This window comes from Kogia breviceps, chromosome 14, assembly GCF_026419965.1.
Source record: "Kogia breviceps isolate mKogBre1 chromosome 14, mKogBre1 haplotype 1, whole genome shotgun sequence".
Lineage (NCBI taxonomy): Eukaryota > Metazoa > Chordata > Mammalia > Artiodactyla > Physeteridae > Kogia > Kogia breviceps.
The window spans coordinates 74,344,704-74,365,672 of record NC_081323.1 but is presented as its reverse complement, the minus strand read 5'-3'; the positions used below and the strand labels follow the sequence as shown (position 1 = coordinate 74,365,672).

At 43.3% G+C, this 20,969-nt stretch overlaps 1 protein-coding gene across 2 annotated transcripts in view; it reads left to right on the top strand.

The window, feature by feature from the left end:
* The first annotated feature begins 1,993 nt into the window (after positions 1-1,993).
* The window catches only part of XPO6 (exportin 6), a 110,129-nt gene continuing 91,153 nt past the window's right edge, over positions 1,994-20,969 (top strand). For both annotated transcript variants that reach the window (XM_059038164.2, XM_059038163.2), the window contains exon 1: positions 1,994-2,667. In XM_059038164.2, coding sequence (XP_058894147.1) covers positions 2,665-2,667 — 3 coding nt within the window. In that variant the 5' untranslated portion in view covers positions 1,994-2,664. The remainder of the gene's footprint in view (positions 2,668-20,969) is intronic.

The window sequence follows — 20,969 nt, the reverse complement described above, 5'->3', positions numbered from 1 at the left end:
GGGAGTTGTGCGAGCCAAAGGCATACCTCTTATTGAGGGTGAGTTGACTTTCTGTTATTTCATCCAATTACACGGTGAGAAAATTAAGACTTCTATAGTCCCTTGTTCAATATATCTCAGCTAGCGGTAAGAGCTGGGTTTCCCACTTCAAATCTGTCTCATCCTAAAGCCTTTGCTCATCTCACTAAACTGAGCCAAGAAAGGACAAGTCACTTGGCATCGATCCTGATTCATCTGTTTATCTTCTTTAAAAAAATATATATATTTATTTGGCTGCACCCGTTCTTAGTTGTGGCACTCTCCGGAGTCTTAACCACTGGGCAACCAGGGAAGTGCCTGTTTATCTTCTGAGATGGCTTCTCTTGTACATGCAGTTTATGCTGCCTAGGAGATTCTATGTCCCCTCTCTTTGCCTAGGAAACTACAACATGTCCTACAGGCCACAGCTAAATAAAAGTCACTTCCTAACTGCCTCTCCATCCCAACCCCCAAGATTAGCTTAGATCCCTTGGCTATTAACTCTCAAGTGGTTTGTATTTTACTTTAATGCTCTTATCACAATTGTAAGTGATGACTTATTATTTTTTTAATTAATTAATTAATTTTATTTATTTATTTTTGGCTGTGCTGGGTCTTCCTTGCTGCGTGCGTGCTTTCTCTAGTTGCAGAGAGCGGGGGCTACTCTTCGTTGTGGTGCGTGGGCTTCTCATTGCGGTGGCTTCTCTTGTTGTGGAGCACGCGTTCTAGGCACGTGGGCTTCTGTAGTTGTGGCTCGCGGGCTGTAGAGTGCAGGCTCAGTAGTTGTGGTGCAGGGGCTTCGTTGCTCCGCGGCATGTAGGAACTTCCCGGACCAGGGCTTGAACCCTTGTCCCCTGCATTGGCAGGCGGATTCTTAACCACTGCGTCACCAGGGAAGCCCAACTTATTTTGTAAAACTTTTAAAATAATTTGTTTCTCTATTCCATGAGGGCCCCAGTGTGTCTGTTTTGCTCAGCACTGAATCTTTGGAACAGTGGTTGTCACTTAGTGGGCAACAATATTTGATGAAAGAGTAAAGGAAAGCGGTTGCTTTCTGTAGCCATGAGTTATATCAGCAGTTCTCCACGGGTGATCCTGCAGCATAAGCATCATCTGGGAACTTGTTAGAAATGTAAATGAGCTTCTACTGATTAGAAGCTCTAGGAGTGGGGAACAGCAATCAGTGTTTTCACAGGCCCTCCAGGTGATTCTGGTTCATGCTGGAGTTTGAAAGCCACTATACAGATTTACTATCCAGTCTATGGACACTAGCAGCACCTCTGCTGCCTGGGATTGTTTCTTGTTTCTGTTTCTTAAACTCAGCACTTTCATAAGTAAAGTGGTTGGAGGAAAGGAACAGGAACCCAACACACCTTTGCCCTCTGAGATCCTCTGACGTTGCTGTTCCTTCGACTTTGATCACGCTTCCCGCTACTGACTTTATCCTTCAGGCCTCAGTTTACATTTCCGTCCCTCCCTTCCATTTTCTATCTCGGGACCCTGCGTGTTTGTTGCGTTCATTTCACTCACAGCACTCCTCGTTTCTTACAATTAATTTATTCACTTGCTCTCTACTTGCTGTTTATTTGCCTCCTTGAGGGCAGAGACTACAGTAGTCTTGTTTACTACCCTAGTCCTAGCACCCACATTGGCGCCAGGTCCACGACAGGGTTAAAATGTGTGGGCTGAAAGGATGTAAGTTCCACAAGGGCAGAGGCTGCGTGCCGCCGACTTCTAGACGGGTGCTGGGCACGCAGAAGGCGCTCCATGAAGATATGGGGAATGAATGAGCTCAGGAAACGAAAGAGAAATCGCCACTTTACCAAGGTGGCAGGTCCGGTTTCCTTTACCAACATGGCCGCCGGCCCGCGTGGACTGGCGGAGGGCGCCGGGCGCGGGGCGGGGCAGAATGGGGGCGGGGCCAGAGGGAGCCGTCAGGTGCGGCCCCGCCCCGCGCCCCCCCCGGCCTCCGCCCGCTCGATTCCGGATTGGTCCGGTTCCAGAGCCGCAGCCCGGCGGCCGCGCCGTGGGGCCGCGCCGGGCACTCGCCACTTCCGGCGCGTTGGGGCTGTTGGTTGGGGGTGGCCGCGGCGAGCGGGCAGCTCTAGAGCGGGCGTGCGCAGGGATGCTCCGGGGGGCGGTGGCGGCGGCCGTGTGGGCTGAGGCGGCAAGGATAGCTTGGGCCCTCGGGCCTTTCCCCTGAGCCGGCCGCTCGGGCTGCGCCGCCAAGGCCCCTTCAGCGTCCGCCCCTTTAGCCTCGGGGTCGGGCCCACCGCCACTTCTGAACGCTGGGGCCGGGGAGCCCCTGCCTGGGCCCAGAGCCTCCCATTGGGGGTCGGGCCCGGGCGGGGGGCCCCGAGCCGTTGCTCTCCTCGCCGGCCTCCGAGCCCCATTTCCTGCTTTTTCAGTTTCCTTGCGGAGGGGCGGGTGGGTCTGGATGAATTGTTCCGGGGGTCCCCGATGAGGCGGGCCGGGGGGCCGCGCTCTTTATAGAGGGTCCCCGCGGGGCCCGGGTGGGGAGGCGGTTGTCTTTGCATGGGTGGGGGACTTCCCGAGTCTGCCGGGACCATGACCTGAACTGTGCGAGCGGGACGTGTCCGAAGCCCGAGAGCTAGCTCACCTGAGCAGCCCTCTCCCCCGGCCAGCATGGTAAGTGGGGTCGGAGCCCCTTCTCTCCCGGGTGTCGGGTCTGAGCGGTGGGAGCGGGCCCGGGACTGCTGAGCCATCGCTTCTCCCCGGGGCGGGGAGAGGCGCGTGCCGAGCCCGACAGTGACACATGCGTGCAGGGTTTGCAGCCGGGCTCTGAGCTCCCATCCCCCCCCTCCCCCTCGGGATCGCTCAGAACTGGGAGGGACCTGGACGCGGAGCGGACACAACCCTTGCATCTGGTGTTTGCCTTTCTTGCATTGTAGCAGCTTATCATGATGGTAGCTATCATTTATTTATTGAGGGCTTACTATGTGCCAGGCCTGTGCTAAAGTGATTGACATGTGTTATTTAATTAGCACAGCAGCCCCGTGTTCTGAAGTGGGGACACTGAGGCACAGAGCAACTAATTACCCAGCTCAAGGTCACTCTTAAGTAACAGTGTCAAGATTTGAACCCAGGCAGTCTGATTTCAGAGCTCCTATTTGATAGAACACACTAAACAGAGCTGGAGGAGGTCTTGCTGTAGATTTATATACGGGGCAGCTGAGAGGGTTTGTGGTTTTCAGAGGTCGCTTACCTAGATCATAGGAACTAGGAATCAAAGTCAGGAACTGTCCTATTCTTTTGACACCCGTTCTGCCTTTCTTTCTGCTACATGCTCTGGCCTTTTCCCTGGTAGTGCCTGGAGAACTCTTCATCTTTCTAGATCTAGTTCAGAAACCACTTCTGAAGGTAACATTCCACATTTTCCAGACCCAAAGGCACTGTCAGTACTCCCTTAGGTTTGTGCAGTCACATCTGTTTTTAAGCATTTGTTTTATTGTTATTGTAATAGTCTATTGCAGTAGACTCAGTTCACTCAAAGATGAAATTGTCTGAGCTTTTATCTGCCCCAGCTTTTGGTACATAGTAAGCCCACAGGGGGTGGTTGCCTGCCCTGTGTTTGACCACCTCCAGTTACAGAAGTGTTCTTAAGGTTGCCCATTTTACATCTTCCACACTAGTGGTTTAGTAGAGAAGGGGATGCAGTAACATCTGTAATGTAGCTGTTCAGGCCAGTGGGGTTTTCAGAAGTTTCAAGGGGCCTGTGGGTTATGTGTTAGGTTCTGGGCAGGGAAAGAAGACCTAAGGTGTAGTCCTTGCCTTCGTGGGGCTTACAAGCAGTCAGATAAAATGCACCATTAATGCCATGCAGCACTGTATAATAGATACTGTATGTAGGATAGTGGCAGATCAGTTAAGCTCTCTGAGTCCCAGTTTCCTCAGCTATAAAATGTGGAGACGGGGATTTTCTAATGAATAATCTAAAGGTATGAGGTGTAATATTTAGTGAATGATGAAAGTAGTATTCAGTAATCCTTCATTGATTCTTTCAATGAATTTTTTAAAATGGTGGTAAAATATACATAACATAATATTTACCATTTTAACCATTTTTAAGTGTATAGTTCAGTAGCATTAAGTACATTCACATTGTGTGCGTCCATCCCCAGAACTATTTTCATCTTGTAAAACTGAAACTGTACCCATTAAACAGTAACTCTCATTCCCTTCCCTGTCCCCTAGTGACCACTATTCTACTTTCTGTCTCTATGAATTTAACTACTCTAGGTCCCTCATATAAATGGAATTGTACAGTTTTTGTCTTTTTGTGACTGCCTTATTTCACTTAGCATAATGTCTGCGAGGGTCTTCCGTGTTGTAGCATCTGTCAGGATTTCCTTCCTTTTTAAGACTGAATAATATTCCACTGTGTGTGTAGACCACATTTTGTTTATCCGATCATCTGTTGATGGACACTTGGATTACTTCCACCTTTTGGCTGCTGTGAGTAATGCTGCTGTGAACAGGGGTGTACAAATCTTTTAATGAATTTTAAGTAGCCACTACATTCGAGGCTCTAGCGAATGTCAGGTAAACAAGACAGACACGTACCTCCCCTCGGGTAGCTGACAACGTTGCTTTAGGACCTTTGGACAGAATTTTATTGTTTATCGACTTAAGCTGGCCAAGCACTCTTGTATTCAGGTTTCATTTTAATTGGCAGTCAGGAGAGCATTATGAAAATGACCACCTTTGAGCAATTAATTGTAAAGTATTAGTAGTTGACTTCACGATTACCGTTTACAATTTTTTCTGAGGTGAGTTTTGAGTCAAGTTTTCTGTAACCTACCCCTCACTTATTTTAGCACGCAGTGGGTGACCACAGCAGATGTAAGGTGAATAGGACTCAAATTACATCCGTTTTGCAGTGCTGACACCAGGGGTTTATCTCCTGTAGGTGTCCCAGGTTCAGGGGTGTGGATGGGGCAGGCCTTGTCCCTGAATGCAAGGAAGCCATTGTCTGATTTGTGTCTTCCCGGAGGAGGGTCTTTTGCCTGGGATCACAGTTCTTTATTCCAGGAACTTTTTTCCATTTCTTAATGACTTGACACTTTTACTTTAAAGAGACTTTAAAGAGTTGGCAAGTAAGTTTGGGCCTTTGTAATATCTTCTTTTTAAAACTTCAACTTGCGGGGCTTCCCTGGTGGCGCAGTGGTTGAGAATCCGCCTGCTGATGCAGGGGACACGGGTTCGTGCCCCGGTCCGAGAAGATCCCACATGCCGCGGAGCGGCTGGGCCCGTGAGCCATGGCCGCTGAGCCTGCGCGTCCGGAGCCTGTGCTCCGCAGCGGGAGAGGCCACAACAGTGAGAGGCCCACGTACCGCAAAAAAAAAAAAAAACCTTCAACTCGCTAGTAAGATGAAAATGGTGTAATATGATAGAACTACCATTTATTAAGTATCTACACTAAGCTAGCTGTTTTTCATTTATTTGGTTTTTCTTTCAGTCACTCAGTATCAGTTAAGCACACCAACGCTGCTAGGTTGGTTACGTTATTGCCATTACTACCAGAGGAGGAGATGGACAGACCTGGTGTAGGATACCCGTTTAACAAGTGGTGGAGCTGGCATTTGGGTCCAGGGTGCTCTTCTCCAAAGCCTGTGCTCCTTGAGGTACAGGTGCTTCCTCACGTGGAAGTTGGTTGGGAATGTCATCCAACTATATTTTATTTGGTTCTGAGATAGTGATGAGGTCTGGGGAGCATGGGAGTTTCCTTTAAACTGTCCCTCTAGGAGGAGGGATTTTGACCTGCAAATTTAGAACTAGTTAAAAAAGATTTGTAGTTGCAGTACAGAATTCCTAGAACAGTTAAACTCTTAACTACATTTGATTAAATCATCATTTTGGGTTGAATTCCCATGAGTTCTCAAGTGATGTAACATCTTAGAGGTTCCCACTACTTCTCTGAAAAGTTGTTACTTAATATCAAATGAGCTTTGCTTATTATGGAAATTTTGTGCAAAATTGAACCCTTACTTAAATTAGCTTCTTTTTTTCTTTTTTAGTTGCTTAGAAGATTGCTTTGGTTACAAAGTCTTCTCATTTTTGAACTCTATATTTTTATTATGTTTGGCTGTGCCGCAAGGCATGTGGGCTCTTAATTCCCCACCAGGGATCGAACTTGTGCCCCCTGCAGTGGAAGTGCTGAGTCTTAACCACTGGACTGGCAGGGAAGTCCGCCTTTTCATTTTTCTTTTTAATTAATTTACTTTATTTTTGGCTGTGTTGGGTCTTCGTTGCTGTGCGTGGGCTTTCTCTAGTTGCAGGGGCAACTCTTCTTTGCAGTGCGCAGGCTTCTCATTGCCGCGGCTTCTCTTGTTGGGGAGCACGGACTCTAGGTGCGCGGGCCTCAGTAGTTGTGGCTCGTGGGCTCCAGAGCGCAGGCTCAGTAGTTGTGGCACATGGGCTTAGTTGCTCTGCGATATTTTGGGATCTTCCTGGACCAAGGCTCAAACCCGTGTCCTCTGCATTGGCAGGTGGATTCTTAATCACGGAGCCACCAGGGAAGCCCTACCTTCTTATTTTTTGACTGTCACGTTCCATGAATGGTCCCTGTAATGGAGGGAAAATCAGACCTTAAATTTGGCCACTCAGTTGGTGTGTCTTCCGTTAGTTCAGCAACTGTGTTGGATTGTGCACCGGGGCGGGAGGCGTGAAGAAGCTGTGGTGGTGGAGGGAGGTGGCAGGGAAAGGTTCATCGGTTCTCAGAGGGTCTCTGTGGCAGTCAAGGCATTAGAGGTTGTCTTGGAGACAAGTAAATATCCAGAAATGACTTGAAAAACTTTTGAAAAAATTAGTAGATGACATGGTTCAAATGATAAAATTACCTGCTAAGCAGACCCCCAAAGCACTATTAATGTGGTACAGAGAAATAATTCTGTACAGTAGGCTAGAGCTTTTGAGTACCTCAGTTTATTCATTTGTTTATTGACTTCTCTCATCAAGCTTAAAATCCCAGGTACTGTGGATAGAATATGTTAAAGAGTCTGTATTTATAGGATTTAGCATATGCCAGGCTAATGAGTTTACATATGTTAACTCATTTACTCTTTCAAACAATTCCAGGAGGCAGAGGCTATTGTTATTTCCCATTTTCTTTTTTTCTTTTTTTTTTCTTTATCTTTGGCTGCATTGGGTCTTCATAGCTGCGCTCAGTCTTTCTCTAGTTGCAGCGAGCAGGGGCTACTCTTCCTTGCGGTGCACAGGCTTCTCATTGTGGTGGCTTGTCTTGTTGCAGAGCACGGGCTGTAGGCGCGCAGGCTTCAGTAGTTGTGGCACTCGGGCTCTAGAGCACAGGCTCCGTAGTTGTGGTGCACAGGCTTAGTTGTTCCGTGGAATGTGGGATCTTCCCAGACCAGGGCTCGAACCCGTGCCTCCTGCATTGGCAGGTGGATTCTTAACCACTGTGCCACCAGGGAAGTTCTTATTTCCCATTTTATAGATGAGAACATTCAAGGCCCAGAATGGTTAGGCAGCTTCTCAAGCTCACACTGCAAGCAAGTGGCAGAACTGGCATTCAGAGCCAGGCAGTCTGGCTCAAGAGTCAATGCTCTCAACTGTTACACTTTCACCCCAGGAGGGATAATATTGTCCCTGCCCTCTAGAAGTCAGTTTAGTGAGGAAATGGGACATATATTCTGGTAATTATGAGAGGCTGTGGTAAGGGTGACCATAGTAGAAGAATGCATTGATTTAAAGGTGGCATACCTGAGGACAGGGAACAGGGAAGATTTCCCAGGAGGAATATTTGAGTCTTGAAGGGTTAGGAAGAGTTTGACAGTTGAATGGGGGAAAAAAGGGGCCTTCTAATTGAAAGTTTGCAGATAGTTACAAAGATTAGATATATATCAATAAAGATAATAGAAAATAATAGGTGTCTGGGGTGGAAGTGAAAGAAGGAATTAACATTTGTTGAGTGCTTAGGACTTTGTAGGGCTTTATGTGCATATATACGCACAATACACGAACATGCTATTTTTTCTCATCGTGAATACCTTTATTCCTACTTTCCTGGCCAGCTGCTGCCCCATTTCCTTGTTCCTCTTTGCAGCAAAACTCCAGGAAGGAGTGGTCTTTAATTCCTCACCTTCCATTCTCTCCCAAGCTCACTTGTCAAGGTCCCACCCCGTTGCTGTTGAACACGGGTTAGTTCTCAGTCAGTCTGTCAGTAGCATTGGACATGTTGAATACTCCCCCTTCTGTTAAAGTCTTTCTTCACCTGGCCTCCAGGACACTAAAATGTGCTTTTGGTTTTCCGCCATCTTACTGGATATTTCTTCCTCATTGCACTGATCTTTGAACAGCTGGAGTGCTCTAGGCCTCAGACCTAGTTAGCTTCCAGGCCAGACCTCCCTCCTGAGCCGCAGTTCTCATGTATCCAGCTGCCTACTTGACATGCAAGCTTGTTTGTCAGGCATGTCAAATGTAACCTGTCTAAAACCCAACTCCCGACTTTCCCCTTAATTCTTTTCTACCCACAGTCTTCTCTTTCTCAGTTGGGGGCAGCTCCATCCTTTTAGTTGCTTGTGGCAAAAACTTGGAGTCATCCTTGACCTTTCTTTCTCTCATATCCCACATCTGGTCCGTATCAGGAAGGCTGATTGTTTTCTACCCTCGAAATGTAGCCAGGATTTTATCACTTCTTGTTCCCTCCACTGCTGTCTCTCTAGTTTAGGCCTTCATCATCTCTTGCCTGAATTACTGCAGTTGCCTCCTAACTGTTCTCCTAGCTTCTGGCCTTGTCCCATGATAGACTGTTTTAACACAGTAGTCTCAGTGATCCTTTGAAAAATCTAAGGCAGATCATGTCTTTGTTTTGTTCCCATGGCTCCTCATCTCACTTAGAGCGAGCCCACAGTGGCCCTTGTGCGCCTCCATGGCCTACTGGGCCCTCCATAGTCTGGCCCATGGTTACACTCTGAACCCATCTCCTGCTACTCTCCCCTTGGCTCACTTTGTTCAACTACCCTGGCCTCCTTGCTGTCCTTCAGATGCTCCAGGTGTGTGCCTGCCTCAGGGCTTTGTCCTGGCTGTTGCCTCTGCTTGGACTGCACTTTCCCCTAGATATCTGTATGACCAGCGTGACCTTCTTCAGGCCTTCTCAAGAGTCATCTTCCCGGTGAAGCCAGTCCTTACCACCGTATTTAAAATTGTAATCCCATCTCAGAACTCCCAGTGCTTCACATCCTCCTTTACTTTTTGTGGCATTTACACTTTTAAACATTTTACATGGTTAATGTTATTTATGAAATCTATTTTTTGTTATCTCTTTATGCTAAAATATTAACTCCCTAAAGCTTTGCTCTGTTCACTGATGTATCCTGAGAGTCTAGAACAATTTCTGGCATAGTAGACAGTTACATTGTAGTTAGGAATGCTGTGGAGGTCTTGGGTGTTCAAGACCTTTAGAGAAAGGGAGTAAATAGAACTTGCACAGAGGGGGTATTTCAGAAGAGAAGGGTGTAACTAAATGTGTAGTGTTAAGAAAGGATGTATAACAGACTGGTTTGGCAATGGTGGAGATTTTTGTGAAGAAGTAGTTGGGGAGAAAGCTTATAAAAGCAGTTAAGGGCTGGGTTATGAAGGGCCTCCAGTAGTACTCAAGGGAGTTTGGCTTTGTTTTTTGGCTGATTTTTCCTTAAAGGAACATTAATCCATCTACTGTGTGTAGGTTAGATTGGTGTGGGAAACCAGATAGGACACCATGCCTGTGTGGATGTGATAAAGGCCTGTTCTTGGATTTGGAGTTAGGAGTGGAGAGGAAGACTTGACCAAGAGAATCATCACTTAAAACTGACTGATTCCAGATTCAAGGGATGAAGAAAAGGGAGGATCTCAAGCTGATTTTGGTAGCCTCTAAACTGGTGATTGGGAATAGTAGGAAATTTTAATTAATTGGTGGTTGGATTTGGTAGGAATGGAAGAGATGACAGGTAAAGAAACTGACAGGGAGATGACAGGAGATGGTCCATGTGCCGGTAAAATAAGGGATTTGGCTCTGTCTGTAGGTAGGGAGGCAGATGCTGCTGTGTTGAGATGAAGGTAATTGGCATTGGGCAGGACAAGGATCTTGACAACTTTTAGGTAGTTGGATTGTTGACATATGTGTCCAAGTCAAGGGAGACATGACTGCACTGGCTGGGGTGAAGAGGGAGGGAATTCCTGAATGTGTAGCTGTTACTTTCTGCTTTTTCATCCTCCCTTTTCCTCTCCACCAGTGGTTTGTTGTGCAACCCACTGCAGACTGTTTGTCTTCACTACTCTTCAAGATCACCAGTGACCTGTGTGCTGCCTCCAGTATATACAGTCATCCCTCGGTATCCATGGGGGCTTGGTTCCAGGAACCCCTGCATATACCAAAATCTATGGGTGCTCAAGTTCCTTACATAAGTTGGCGTAGTACAATGAATGCATAAATAGCCTCTTTTCAGTCCTTATGCCATCTTTTGGCTGTTGGCAAACACCAGTCCTTCCCCCGCCGCACCGAAACACTTTTTCTTGGTTCCCTTGGCTTCCATGATATAACTCTTGGTTTAGTCTCCCTTGATCTTCTTTCTTATGGTTTCAGCTATGACCTGTGTACCAATGAGAACTCAACCACCCTCTCCAGTCTTGGATATCCACCAGAGTGTCTGTAGACATCAAATTAAACATGTCTAAACCAAATCCATCATCTTTCCCTTAGGTTAGCGCCTCCTCCCCCATGCCCTAGTTCTCTTAATGGTCTTATTCACTGGACACTCAGGTGATAAACCTGAGTCATCTTTAACGTCCTCTTTGCCATCACTCCTCCACTTGTAGACCTGTTGATGCTGCAGCTAACTTATTTGTGTCCTGACCTCGGCCTTTCCCTCCATTCCCTCCATTTTGGTCAGGCCATTGTCATCTTTTGCTTTCATGGGTGGTGTATTGACAGCTTCCAGGTTCTTCCTTCACCAGACCATCTTCTTTCTGTATTCCTGCCAGAGCTACCTCATGGAACTCAGATGTGATCATGTCGCTTGAACCCAAATTATTTTGAGCAGAGGGTCCCCAGTGTTGTCAGAGACCAAGTTTTTATCGCGGCAGAGTAGTGGAAAGCATATGGGTCCTGGATTTTCACAATTTCTCTTTTACTCCTCTCAGTAAGGAGAAGATGATTTATTAAATGCTTAAAGTGATTAATTCGAAATATCATTTCAAGAGTTCTCAAATTATATCTTGTTCTCTAGCCACAGCAAGCCACTTGTCACTCCCTGAACACCGAGTACGCTTTCGTATGTCTGCCTTTGTTCAGTGCTGTTCCCTCTGCTTGAATGTCCTTTTCTTCTTTTAGAGACCTTACCTACCATGATGAACGTGACCTCTTTGAGGCTTTCCAGCCACTAGTTTAACATTTCTCATCTTTGATTATAGTTAGGTGTTCTCTTTTTTTTGCTTTTATTATTTTGATTTATTTGTTTTTATTATATAAGAATTACAAGGCTACATTCTTGTAGTAAGTGTCAAATAACTCAGAAGTTTGAAGAGCAAAATGTGAACCTCCTCCATCCTTTCCTTGGCTTCCTCTCCTTTCCTCCCCCTCCAAGCCTGGGAGTGGAGAGGATTAGTTCTTTCTCTTTATGAGCCCATATCAGAATGAATCTCAGTCTTCTTTACATTTCCAGTGCCCCGTAAGCATTCAACAGATATTTAGGTAGTTGAAAGGGTCAGGTGTGATGGGAATTCATGGTGGTCTAGTAGTTAGGACGCTGCGTTTGCTGCCAAGGACCTGGGTTCGATCCCTGGTCGGGGAACTAAGATCCCACAAGCTGTGCGATGCGCCCCCCCCCCCGCAAAATAAAAAGAGGTGCAAAAACAAATCCAAGAAGGTCAAGGTAGGCCCTTGAGGTTAGTAAATGATAGTAGCAGCATTTAGAGAGTATAGTAGGCTTGAAATAGAGTATGAATATAGTAAACACCCTGTTTTTCCAAAAGCCATGCAGCCAGCAAGGTCAGATAGCAGCATTTTTGCCCTGGGCAGGTGGAGGTGGGGAGCAGGTAAGCAAGAGGAGTTGTTAGAACAAATGCTGTGCACATGGTACACTTCCTTTGAGGCTCCAAAAACTGATTGCTTCTGGGAGGACTGCTGGGGAACAAGTGGGAGTAGGGGTGGGGTGAGGTGAGAGCTGTGGATGTACCTGAGGAAACCCACAAGGCAGAGAGAAGTGAGGGAGGTGAAAGAGGCTAATGGGAAGGGAAGGAAGCTGGGGCTCAGAGGGAGAAAAAAGGTCTGTGAGTGTTTCATAATTACACTCTGTGTTAGCCGTTGTTTAGGGGCCCTCATGTATACTACAGACAGTACCTCATTTCATCTCTTACAGCCACCCTGCAAGGTAGGTATTACTGTCTGTTCCCATTTTACAGTTGAGGAAGATGAGGACCCCGAGGCTCAGGGAGGGTAATATACGTAGCTTGTTTAAAGTTACATAGCAAGTTGATAGAGATGGGATGCTGACCCAAGATTCTAAACACACAGCCCATGTTTTTTCTGTAGCACTAGGTTTCTTCTTAAGCCTATGCATATTTACATAGGTATATTTACTTCAGATGTAACCCAAGTGAGTATATTGTCCCAGGAAAAACAGTACATCTGTTTTAAAAAAACACACATTTTGAAATATTTATATACTTACAGGAAGTTGCAAAATGAGTGCAAGGATTCCTGTTGTACCCTTCACCCAGATTCCCCCAACGGTGACACCTTACATAGCTGTGTGCAATATCAAAACCAGGAAATTGACATTAGTACATGTCATTTGTTGACTAGACTACAGATCTTACTCAGTTTTCACCATTTTTTGACCTGCATTAATATGTGTGTATGGCTCTATGCAATTTATTCTATGTATTGATTCATGTAACTGCCACCACAGTCAAGGTACAGAGCTGTCCCATCACCGCTGAAGGTCTAACTCATGCTTGAGTATTTTTTTCCTAGTACTCTATTTGTAGCCCTCCACCCTCTCTCTTAGCAACCACTAATCTTTTCTCCCATCCCTACAGTTTTGTCATTTTGAGAGTGGTGTAAATGTAATCTGCAGGCCGTAACCTTTTGACGTTGATTTTTTTTCACTGAGCACAGTGTTCTTGAGGTCTCTCCATCTACTTGAATTTATTAATTAATTTTATTTTATTATTTATTTATTTTAAACATTTATTTTATTTATTTATTTTTGGCTGTGTTGGGTCTTTGTTGCTGCGCACGGGCTTTCTCTAGTTGTGGTGAGTGGGGGCTACTCTTTGTTGAGGTTCGCGGGCTTCTCATTGAGGTGGCTTCTCTTGTTGTGGAGCACGGACTCTAGGTGCACGGGCTTCAGTAGTTGCAGCATGTGGGCTCAGTAGTTGTGGCTTGCAGGCTCTAGAGCACAGGCTCAGTAGTTGTGACACACAGGCTTAGTTGCTCTGTCGCATGTGGCATCTTCCCGGACCAGGGATCAAACCCATGTACCCTGGATTGGCAGGCGGATTCTCAACCACTTCGCCACCAGGGGAGCCCCTCACTTGAATTTAATAGCAGAAAAATAAACAAGTGAAACTGAAAAATAAGTTGTCAGATTTCAAATAATCTTTACCACAATAATTATTAGCTCTTGATAAAACACCATAGGTTAAGGAAAAATATTATGAAAAACATTATGAAGATGGCATCAATTTTTTTTTTTTTGGCCATGCCGCATGGGCATGTGGGATCTTAGTTCCCCGACCAGGGACCGAATCCACATCCCCTGCATTGGAAGCGTGGAGTCTTAACCACTGGACCACCAGGGAAGTCCCAAGATGGCATCACATACTTTAAAAATTTTTAAAAAATTTTATTTAATTTTTAAATTTTATTTATTTTTTTTATACAGCAGGCTCTTATTAGTTATCTATTTTATACATATTAGTGTATATTTTATACATATTAGTGTATATATGTCAATCCCAATCTTCTAGTTCATCCCACCCCCCACCCCCACCCGCCACTTTCCCCCCTTGGTGTCCATACGTTTGTTCTCTACATCTGTGTCTCTATTTCTGCCCTGCAAACCAGTTCATCTGTACCATTTTTCTAGGTTCCACGTATATGTGTTAATATACGATATTTGTTTTTCTGACTTCACTCTGTATGACAGTCTCTAGATCCATCCATGTCTCTACAAATAAGATGGCATTATTTTTAATAAATAAATATATTCCATCTTTTGGTTCTAGGCAGTATCAATGAACTTCATAATAGGAAAAATAAGAAAATTTGTACTCCTTCCCCTTTTCCCTCCTCACTCTTGTTATTTTACTTTGTCAGTGTCTTTAGAGCATTTATAGTCTGTTCTGTAACCATAACTCCCTCAGTATTTAGTACATTTTAAGGGATTCAAATGTCCCCCACTAGTTCTTTTAACTACAGTCTTTCCATACCTGAATTTTTGGATTCATTTCCCTGTTAGCTAGATTTTGTTGTCAGTTTTAAGAAACGGTGCCTTATTTGGTGAATTAAGAATGTCTCTCTCCCTGAAGGATGTCTTGGCCAGGTATAAAATTCTTGGATTGTGGGGGACTTCCCTGGTAGCACAGTGGTTAAGAATCCGCCTGCCAATGCAGGGGACACGGGTTCGAGCCTTGGTCCTGGAAGATCTCATATGCTGTGGAGCAACTTAGCCTGTGCGCCACAATGACTGAGCCTGTGCTCTAGAGCCCACAAGCCACAACTACTGAGCCTGTGTGCTGCAACTACTGAAGCCCGTGCGCCTAGAGCCCATGCTCTGCAACAAGAGAAGCCACCGCAATGAGAAGCCTGCACACCGCAACAAATAGTAGCCCCTGCTCGTTGCAACCAGAGAAGAGCCCATGCACAGCAGTGAGGACCCAACGTGGCCAAAAATAAATAAGTAAATGAATAAATAAATGTATTTATTTAAAAAAAAATTCTTGGATTGTGAGACTTCCCTGGTGGCGCAGCAGATGAGACTCCGTGCTCCCAGTGAGGGGGCCTGGGTTTGATCCCTGGTCAGGGAACTAGATCCCACATGCACACTGTAACTAAGGAGCCCGCCTGCCGCAACTAAGACCTGGTGCAACCAAGTAAATAAATAAAAAGATAAAAGGCCAGGCTTCAGCTCTGGTTGATTCAGTTATTTAAAAAAAAAAAAAAAATTCTTGGATTGCACCCTCAGATCTTGTAAACATTGTTCCACCATCTGGGATTCAGTGTTTTCTTGAACCTTTTAATCTATTTAACATTGATTAGCTGATACATATGTGTGTGTGTGTGTGTGTGTGTATGTGTATATATATACTTTTTTTCCAGTAGAGTTCATGGTTGCTCTGTTCCCTGAATTATGTGTTTTGAAAATGTCTGTCGTCCTTATCCATAAATGATAACTTGGCTGGGTATAATACTAATAGGTCATACATTCTTTTCCTTAGAATTCTGTGGATATTTCTCTATTGTTTTCTTCCACTGAAGTTTGTTGTGTGGAAAAGCCTGGTTAGCCTAATTCATTCTCCCTTTACCTCAGAGAGAACTTGCCTTTTTTGCATGATTGCTAGGAGAACTATGTATTGCTGAAGTTCAGTAACTCAATTAGGATATCTTTAAGTGTGGATCATTCTTTTATCATTTTGCCCTAGAACATGGTATGCCTGCCTTAATGTTTTTACCTAGTTCCCTAATGTTGGATATTTTAGATTTCCAGTGTGTGCTGCATCAGCACTACAATAAACATATCAAATTTCTCTTTGTCCATTTTGTGAGATTGTAGGATAAGTTTCTAGAAGTGGAATTGTGGGGCAAAAACTACATTTAAAAATTCTGGTATTTAGTGCTTTTTCTACAAAAAGATTGTATCAGTTTATATTCTTACTAGTGGGATAGTTCCTGTTTCCCCACCTTCTGGCTGACACCAATAAAACTTTTTAATGTGAAAGATGAAAATGGCACTTCACTTCATAACTAGTTATGAGTGAAGGGGAACATCTTTTGATGTTTTATTTCCATGTGTATTTTTTCCTATGTCACTTGACCATTCCTGACCTCAATACATTTTTCTGTTGGGTCAGCCAACATTTTTTTTTTTAATGTAATTTGGCTGAATAGTTTTAGAATGTTGATAAAATTAGGTTTGGAATAGCTTGCACGTTTGGTTGCCACTAATTTTAGTCAGGTTAAGAACGCTATCATTTCTTGTGTACTAGTATTGTGGACTTGAATAAAAAGATTGTCTTGGTGAGGGGGCTGTAATCTGATAGTTTTCTGAACCATCAGACCTTTTGTCTGATGATCCATGTAATTAAGTTGTCTATTCCTTCCCACTTGGTTTCATATGTATTTGTCATAACATGATGTAAGAACGGGTTTAATCGTAGGAAAGCACTTCTATTGCTAGAAAGTTGCAGTGCTCACTCACCCTGGTGAAGTAATTTTTCTGGTAATCATTTGTTGCTGGTCTTGTTAATTGGGTGCATGAATTTAGAATGTTAAAAGATATATGAAGTTAACTGATTGACTTTGTTATAAAGCAGAAACTAACACACCATTGTAAAACAATTATACTCCAATAAAGATGTTAGGGCTTCCCTGATGGCGCAGTGGTTGAGAATCCGCCTGCCGATGCAGGAGACACGGGTTCGTGCCCTGGTCCGGGAAGATCCCACATGCCGTGGAGCAACTAAGCCCGTGAGCCATGGCCACTAGGCCTGTGCGTCCGGAGCCTGGGCTCCGCAACGGGAGAGGCCACAACAGTGAGAGGCCCGCATACCGCAAAAAAAAAAAAAAAAAAAGATGTTAAAAAAAAAGATACATGAAGTAGCTTCATAGGAGAGTTTACCGATCACGCGTAGGGTTTCTCTGATTTTCTACTGAAATTCCTCTGTAAACCTGAAATTTCTTGAAACTCTTGAATTGTACATTAAACCTGTGTTGTTTAAAAGTCAATATATATTTTTTTCTTTCTTTCTCTTTCCCTCTCTTCTTTTGTTCTTCCCTTCCCTCCTTCCTCAATCTTTACAAGCAAATTAACGATCCAGGCACATCCATTATCTTGAGGAGCACTGTGTAGCCGTCATCACATTTTACCGTGGGGGTGACTGATCCACGTCTCCAGAGCTCTGTGGACAGACATACTTTTATGAGGAGTGTTGAAAAATATCCTGGTGTATCTGTAAAAGAAAGTTCTTATGAAGAGAAAAAACTTTAAGGCTTTTGAAAAGACCTCAAAGAAATATAAGAAAATATTTTGAGAAAATACCCCTTTACACCTCTAGAGGGAACAGATTGAAAGAGAACTTTGAGTAGACTGCTTTAATTGGCATACTCAGTAGACCCTTGGTACGTAACACTTGTGTTTTTGATTATTTGTCAGTAACCTTCAAAGCCTTTGATAAATCATTGGTTATTTTAAAAAAGTATGATTTGCAATGCCTTCAGGTGTCTGGAGCAACTCACTTGGCTGGCACATGAGTGGGCCCGGCTAATCTCCTAGCTCAGTACAGCCTGGGGGTTCTTTACTCTTCAGGGTTATGACTTGGGAGTTATGAAAATCTTCATTACTTTATGAAAGATAATCCCACAAAGAAATTCAACTAATAGAACTGGTGATGCAAATGAAATGATCTGAGGAAGTTAAAGTTCTTAGTTAGCAAAAAGGAGTTATGGACAAATTAGAGAACAATGTTAAAAATTTGGTGTCTTGGATCCACCATACTCTAGGTGTGGAAGGAAAGGAAAACGATTCCTCATACTAGGTGAATGCTGGGCCATTGTAAACGTTGCTGATTATTTAGAGAAAGTTGAAAAGACACTTAACTTGTGGAGTTAGTCTATTCACTGGAATGTGTGTAATTTGTAATTCTTTACTGAAATGGAAAGTCAGGAGCTGGAAGAAACGTTGGTGAATTTGGGGGCTCACTTGCAACAGAGTTTCAAGATAACTGGAAGCTGGCCTACAGCTCTTGAATGTAAGTAAGCATGGAAAAGGGTGACTAGAAGTTATAGAAGTTTATAACTTCTGGAAGAAATGTGCATGTCAGCAAATGACTACAATGCTGGGGAATAAGTACAGAAAAAGAACCTTGTAAGAGGTTCTTTAACTGTACTTAAAGAAAAACAAAAAGCCTGGCCACACTGGGGATGGGAGGGTTGTATCAGGGAAGGCTTCCCAAAGGAGGTGGCAAATGAATTGGGTTTCAAAACAGAAGTAGGAAGTCCCTAGGCATAGAATTTGGGGCATGAGGTGGTGGGGAAGCAGAAGGGCCATTTTGGACAGATGGAGCCACAGGTATACATAGAAGAGTAAAAATATGCAGTGTGTTTAGGTCAGGTCGTGAAGATGAAAGCTTTGAAATATTGAAGAATAAGGAGTTCCGATAGGCAGTGCAGGTGACGTCTGTGAAGGCAACTACTCCTGGAAAGGTTTTTATTTAATTATTGAGGGAAGGAGCCATGTGCTTTATTATTGCCTAGGAAATTATTCCTCTATATTCTGCATTCTCTTTTGAGAGAAAGACAAATTTAATTTTTATTTAAAAAACTTTTATGGCCACATTGCGTGGCATGTGGGATCTTGGTTCCCCAACCAGGGGTTAAATGTGTGTCCCCAGTGGTGGAAGCATGGAGTCTTAACCACTGGACCACCAGGGAAGTCCCTAATTTTTATTTTTATTGAAGTATAGTTGATTTATAATGTTGTGTTAGCTTCAAGCTTACAGCAAAGTGATTCAGATAATATATATAATATATGTGTATATATAGAATATACATATATACATTATATATTCTTCAGATTCTTTTCCATTATAGGTTTTAACGAGATATTGAATATAGCTCCCTGTGTTCTACAGTAGGTCCTTGTTGTTTATCTATTTTATTTTTTAAAACTATTTATGTATTTATTTGGCTGTCTGGTCTTTGTTGAGGCATGTGGGATCTTCATTGTCTCGTGTGGGATCTTTAGTTGTGGCGTGCAAGCTCTTAGTTGTGGCATGCGGGATCTAGTTCCCCAACCAGGGATGGAACCTGGGCCCCCTGCATTGGGAGTGCGGAGTCCTATCCACTGCACCACCAGGGAAGTCCCTACTTATTCAATTTAAACATCTTATTTTGAGTTATTTTAGACTTGCAGAAGAGTTGCAAAAATAGTACAGGGAGTTCCTGTATACTCTTCTCCCATAGGGATTTATTAAAGACAAAAACAAAACAAAACCACAGTAGCCAAGTCTTCCAGTAATTTAGCTCAGTTTCTGCACCTTCTTCCTTCCAGTACTGCTTGGCAGTTAAAGTAGGTACTGATAGATCACAAGGTCCTCTCTGCCATTTTTTTGATTTTTGCTTATTCTGCCTGATTGTAAAAAGTGTTTTGAACTCTGTAGACTACTTGATAATATAAAATAGATAAGAAATTACCCCCATCTGATTCAACCTCTAATAACGTTTTTGTTTCCTTCTAGTCTTTTTTTCTATTTACTTTTTAAATATGGTTGAGGTCACACTGTAAATGTACTTTTTTCTTCTGCCTTTTCCACTTAACATAGTATAAGTAGTTTTCCAAATCATTAAATACTTCATAAATATTTACAGTGGCTCTATAATATCACATTGCATGGATTCTTTGGCAGTTAGATTATTCCATTTTTTGCCATTGTAAATAATATGTGATTAATGTTTTTGCAAAAAGCTTTTTCTGTATTTCAGAAAATTGCCTTAGGCTAGATTCCCAGAAGGGCCCAAGGGGGTATGAAGATTTTTTTTTTTAATAAATCTTTTATTTTAAAATAGTTTTAGATTTAGTATGACATTTTTAAGGTATGTTGTAAGCTATTTTCCAGAAACGTTATACCAATTTATTCTTCCACTAGCTATGGATAAATACTCATCAGCATTGGGTAGTCTTAAGAAAATTGTTGCAAAATTAGTAGATTTAAAAAATAGCTTTTCATTATTCCTTAATATCTTTTTTTTGTAGGAAAAGTTTTTACAAAGTTAGATTTTATTTTTGTTTGTTTATAGGAGACAGATCCCTTATGCTTACTTTAGTTACGCTAACTGTAATATATTAGAAATGGTGCCTTTAACTTTTTTTTCCATAGTCTTAAGTTGATTTTTATTGTTTCTTTAAATACACATAACAGAAAGTTGACCACGTTAAAGTGTACAATTTAGTGACATTAAAGTACATTCACCATGTTATGCAACTACTCCCACTCTCCAGTTCTACAGCGATTCATCACTCCAGAGGAAACCCAGTACCCAGGAGCAGTCACTCCCCATTTCTGCCTCTTCCTAGCACCTGACAACCACAAATCTGCTTTCTGTCTCTATAGGTATGCTTATTCTGGATGTTTCATATAAATGGAATCATATAATACATGGCATCTCAATATCTTTTAAAGCAGAAAAAAAGATGAATTAGATTAAATAAAATTTGAATTGAGTCTATGTATTAATATTAAAGTTTGAAAATTGACAGTCCATCTATGGCAACAGTCTTTTTCTTTTAAAGATTTTTTTTTGATGTGGACCATTTTTATTTTTATTTATTTTATTATTATTATTTTTTGTGCCACTCTGCGGCATGTGGGATCTTCCAGGACAGGGGCACGAACCTGTGTCCCCTGCATCAGCAGGCGGACTCTCAACCACTGCGCCACCAGGGAAGCCCTGATGTGGACCATTTTTAAAGTCTTTATTGAATTTGTTACAATATTGCTTCTATTTTATGTTTTTTGGTGTTTTTTTGTCTTTGTGGGTTTTTTTTGGCCGCGAGGCATGTGGGTTCTTAGCTCCCCCGACCAGGGATCGAACCTGCACTCTGCATTGGAAGGCGAAGTCTTAACCACTGGACCTCCAGGGAAGTCCCCGCAACAGTCTTGAATTCAGCATATTTAGTTGGTCAAGATGTCCCATTCCTAGTTTATGGTTGTTG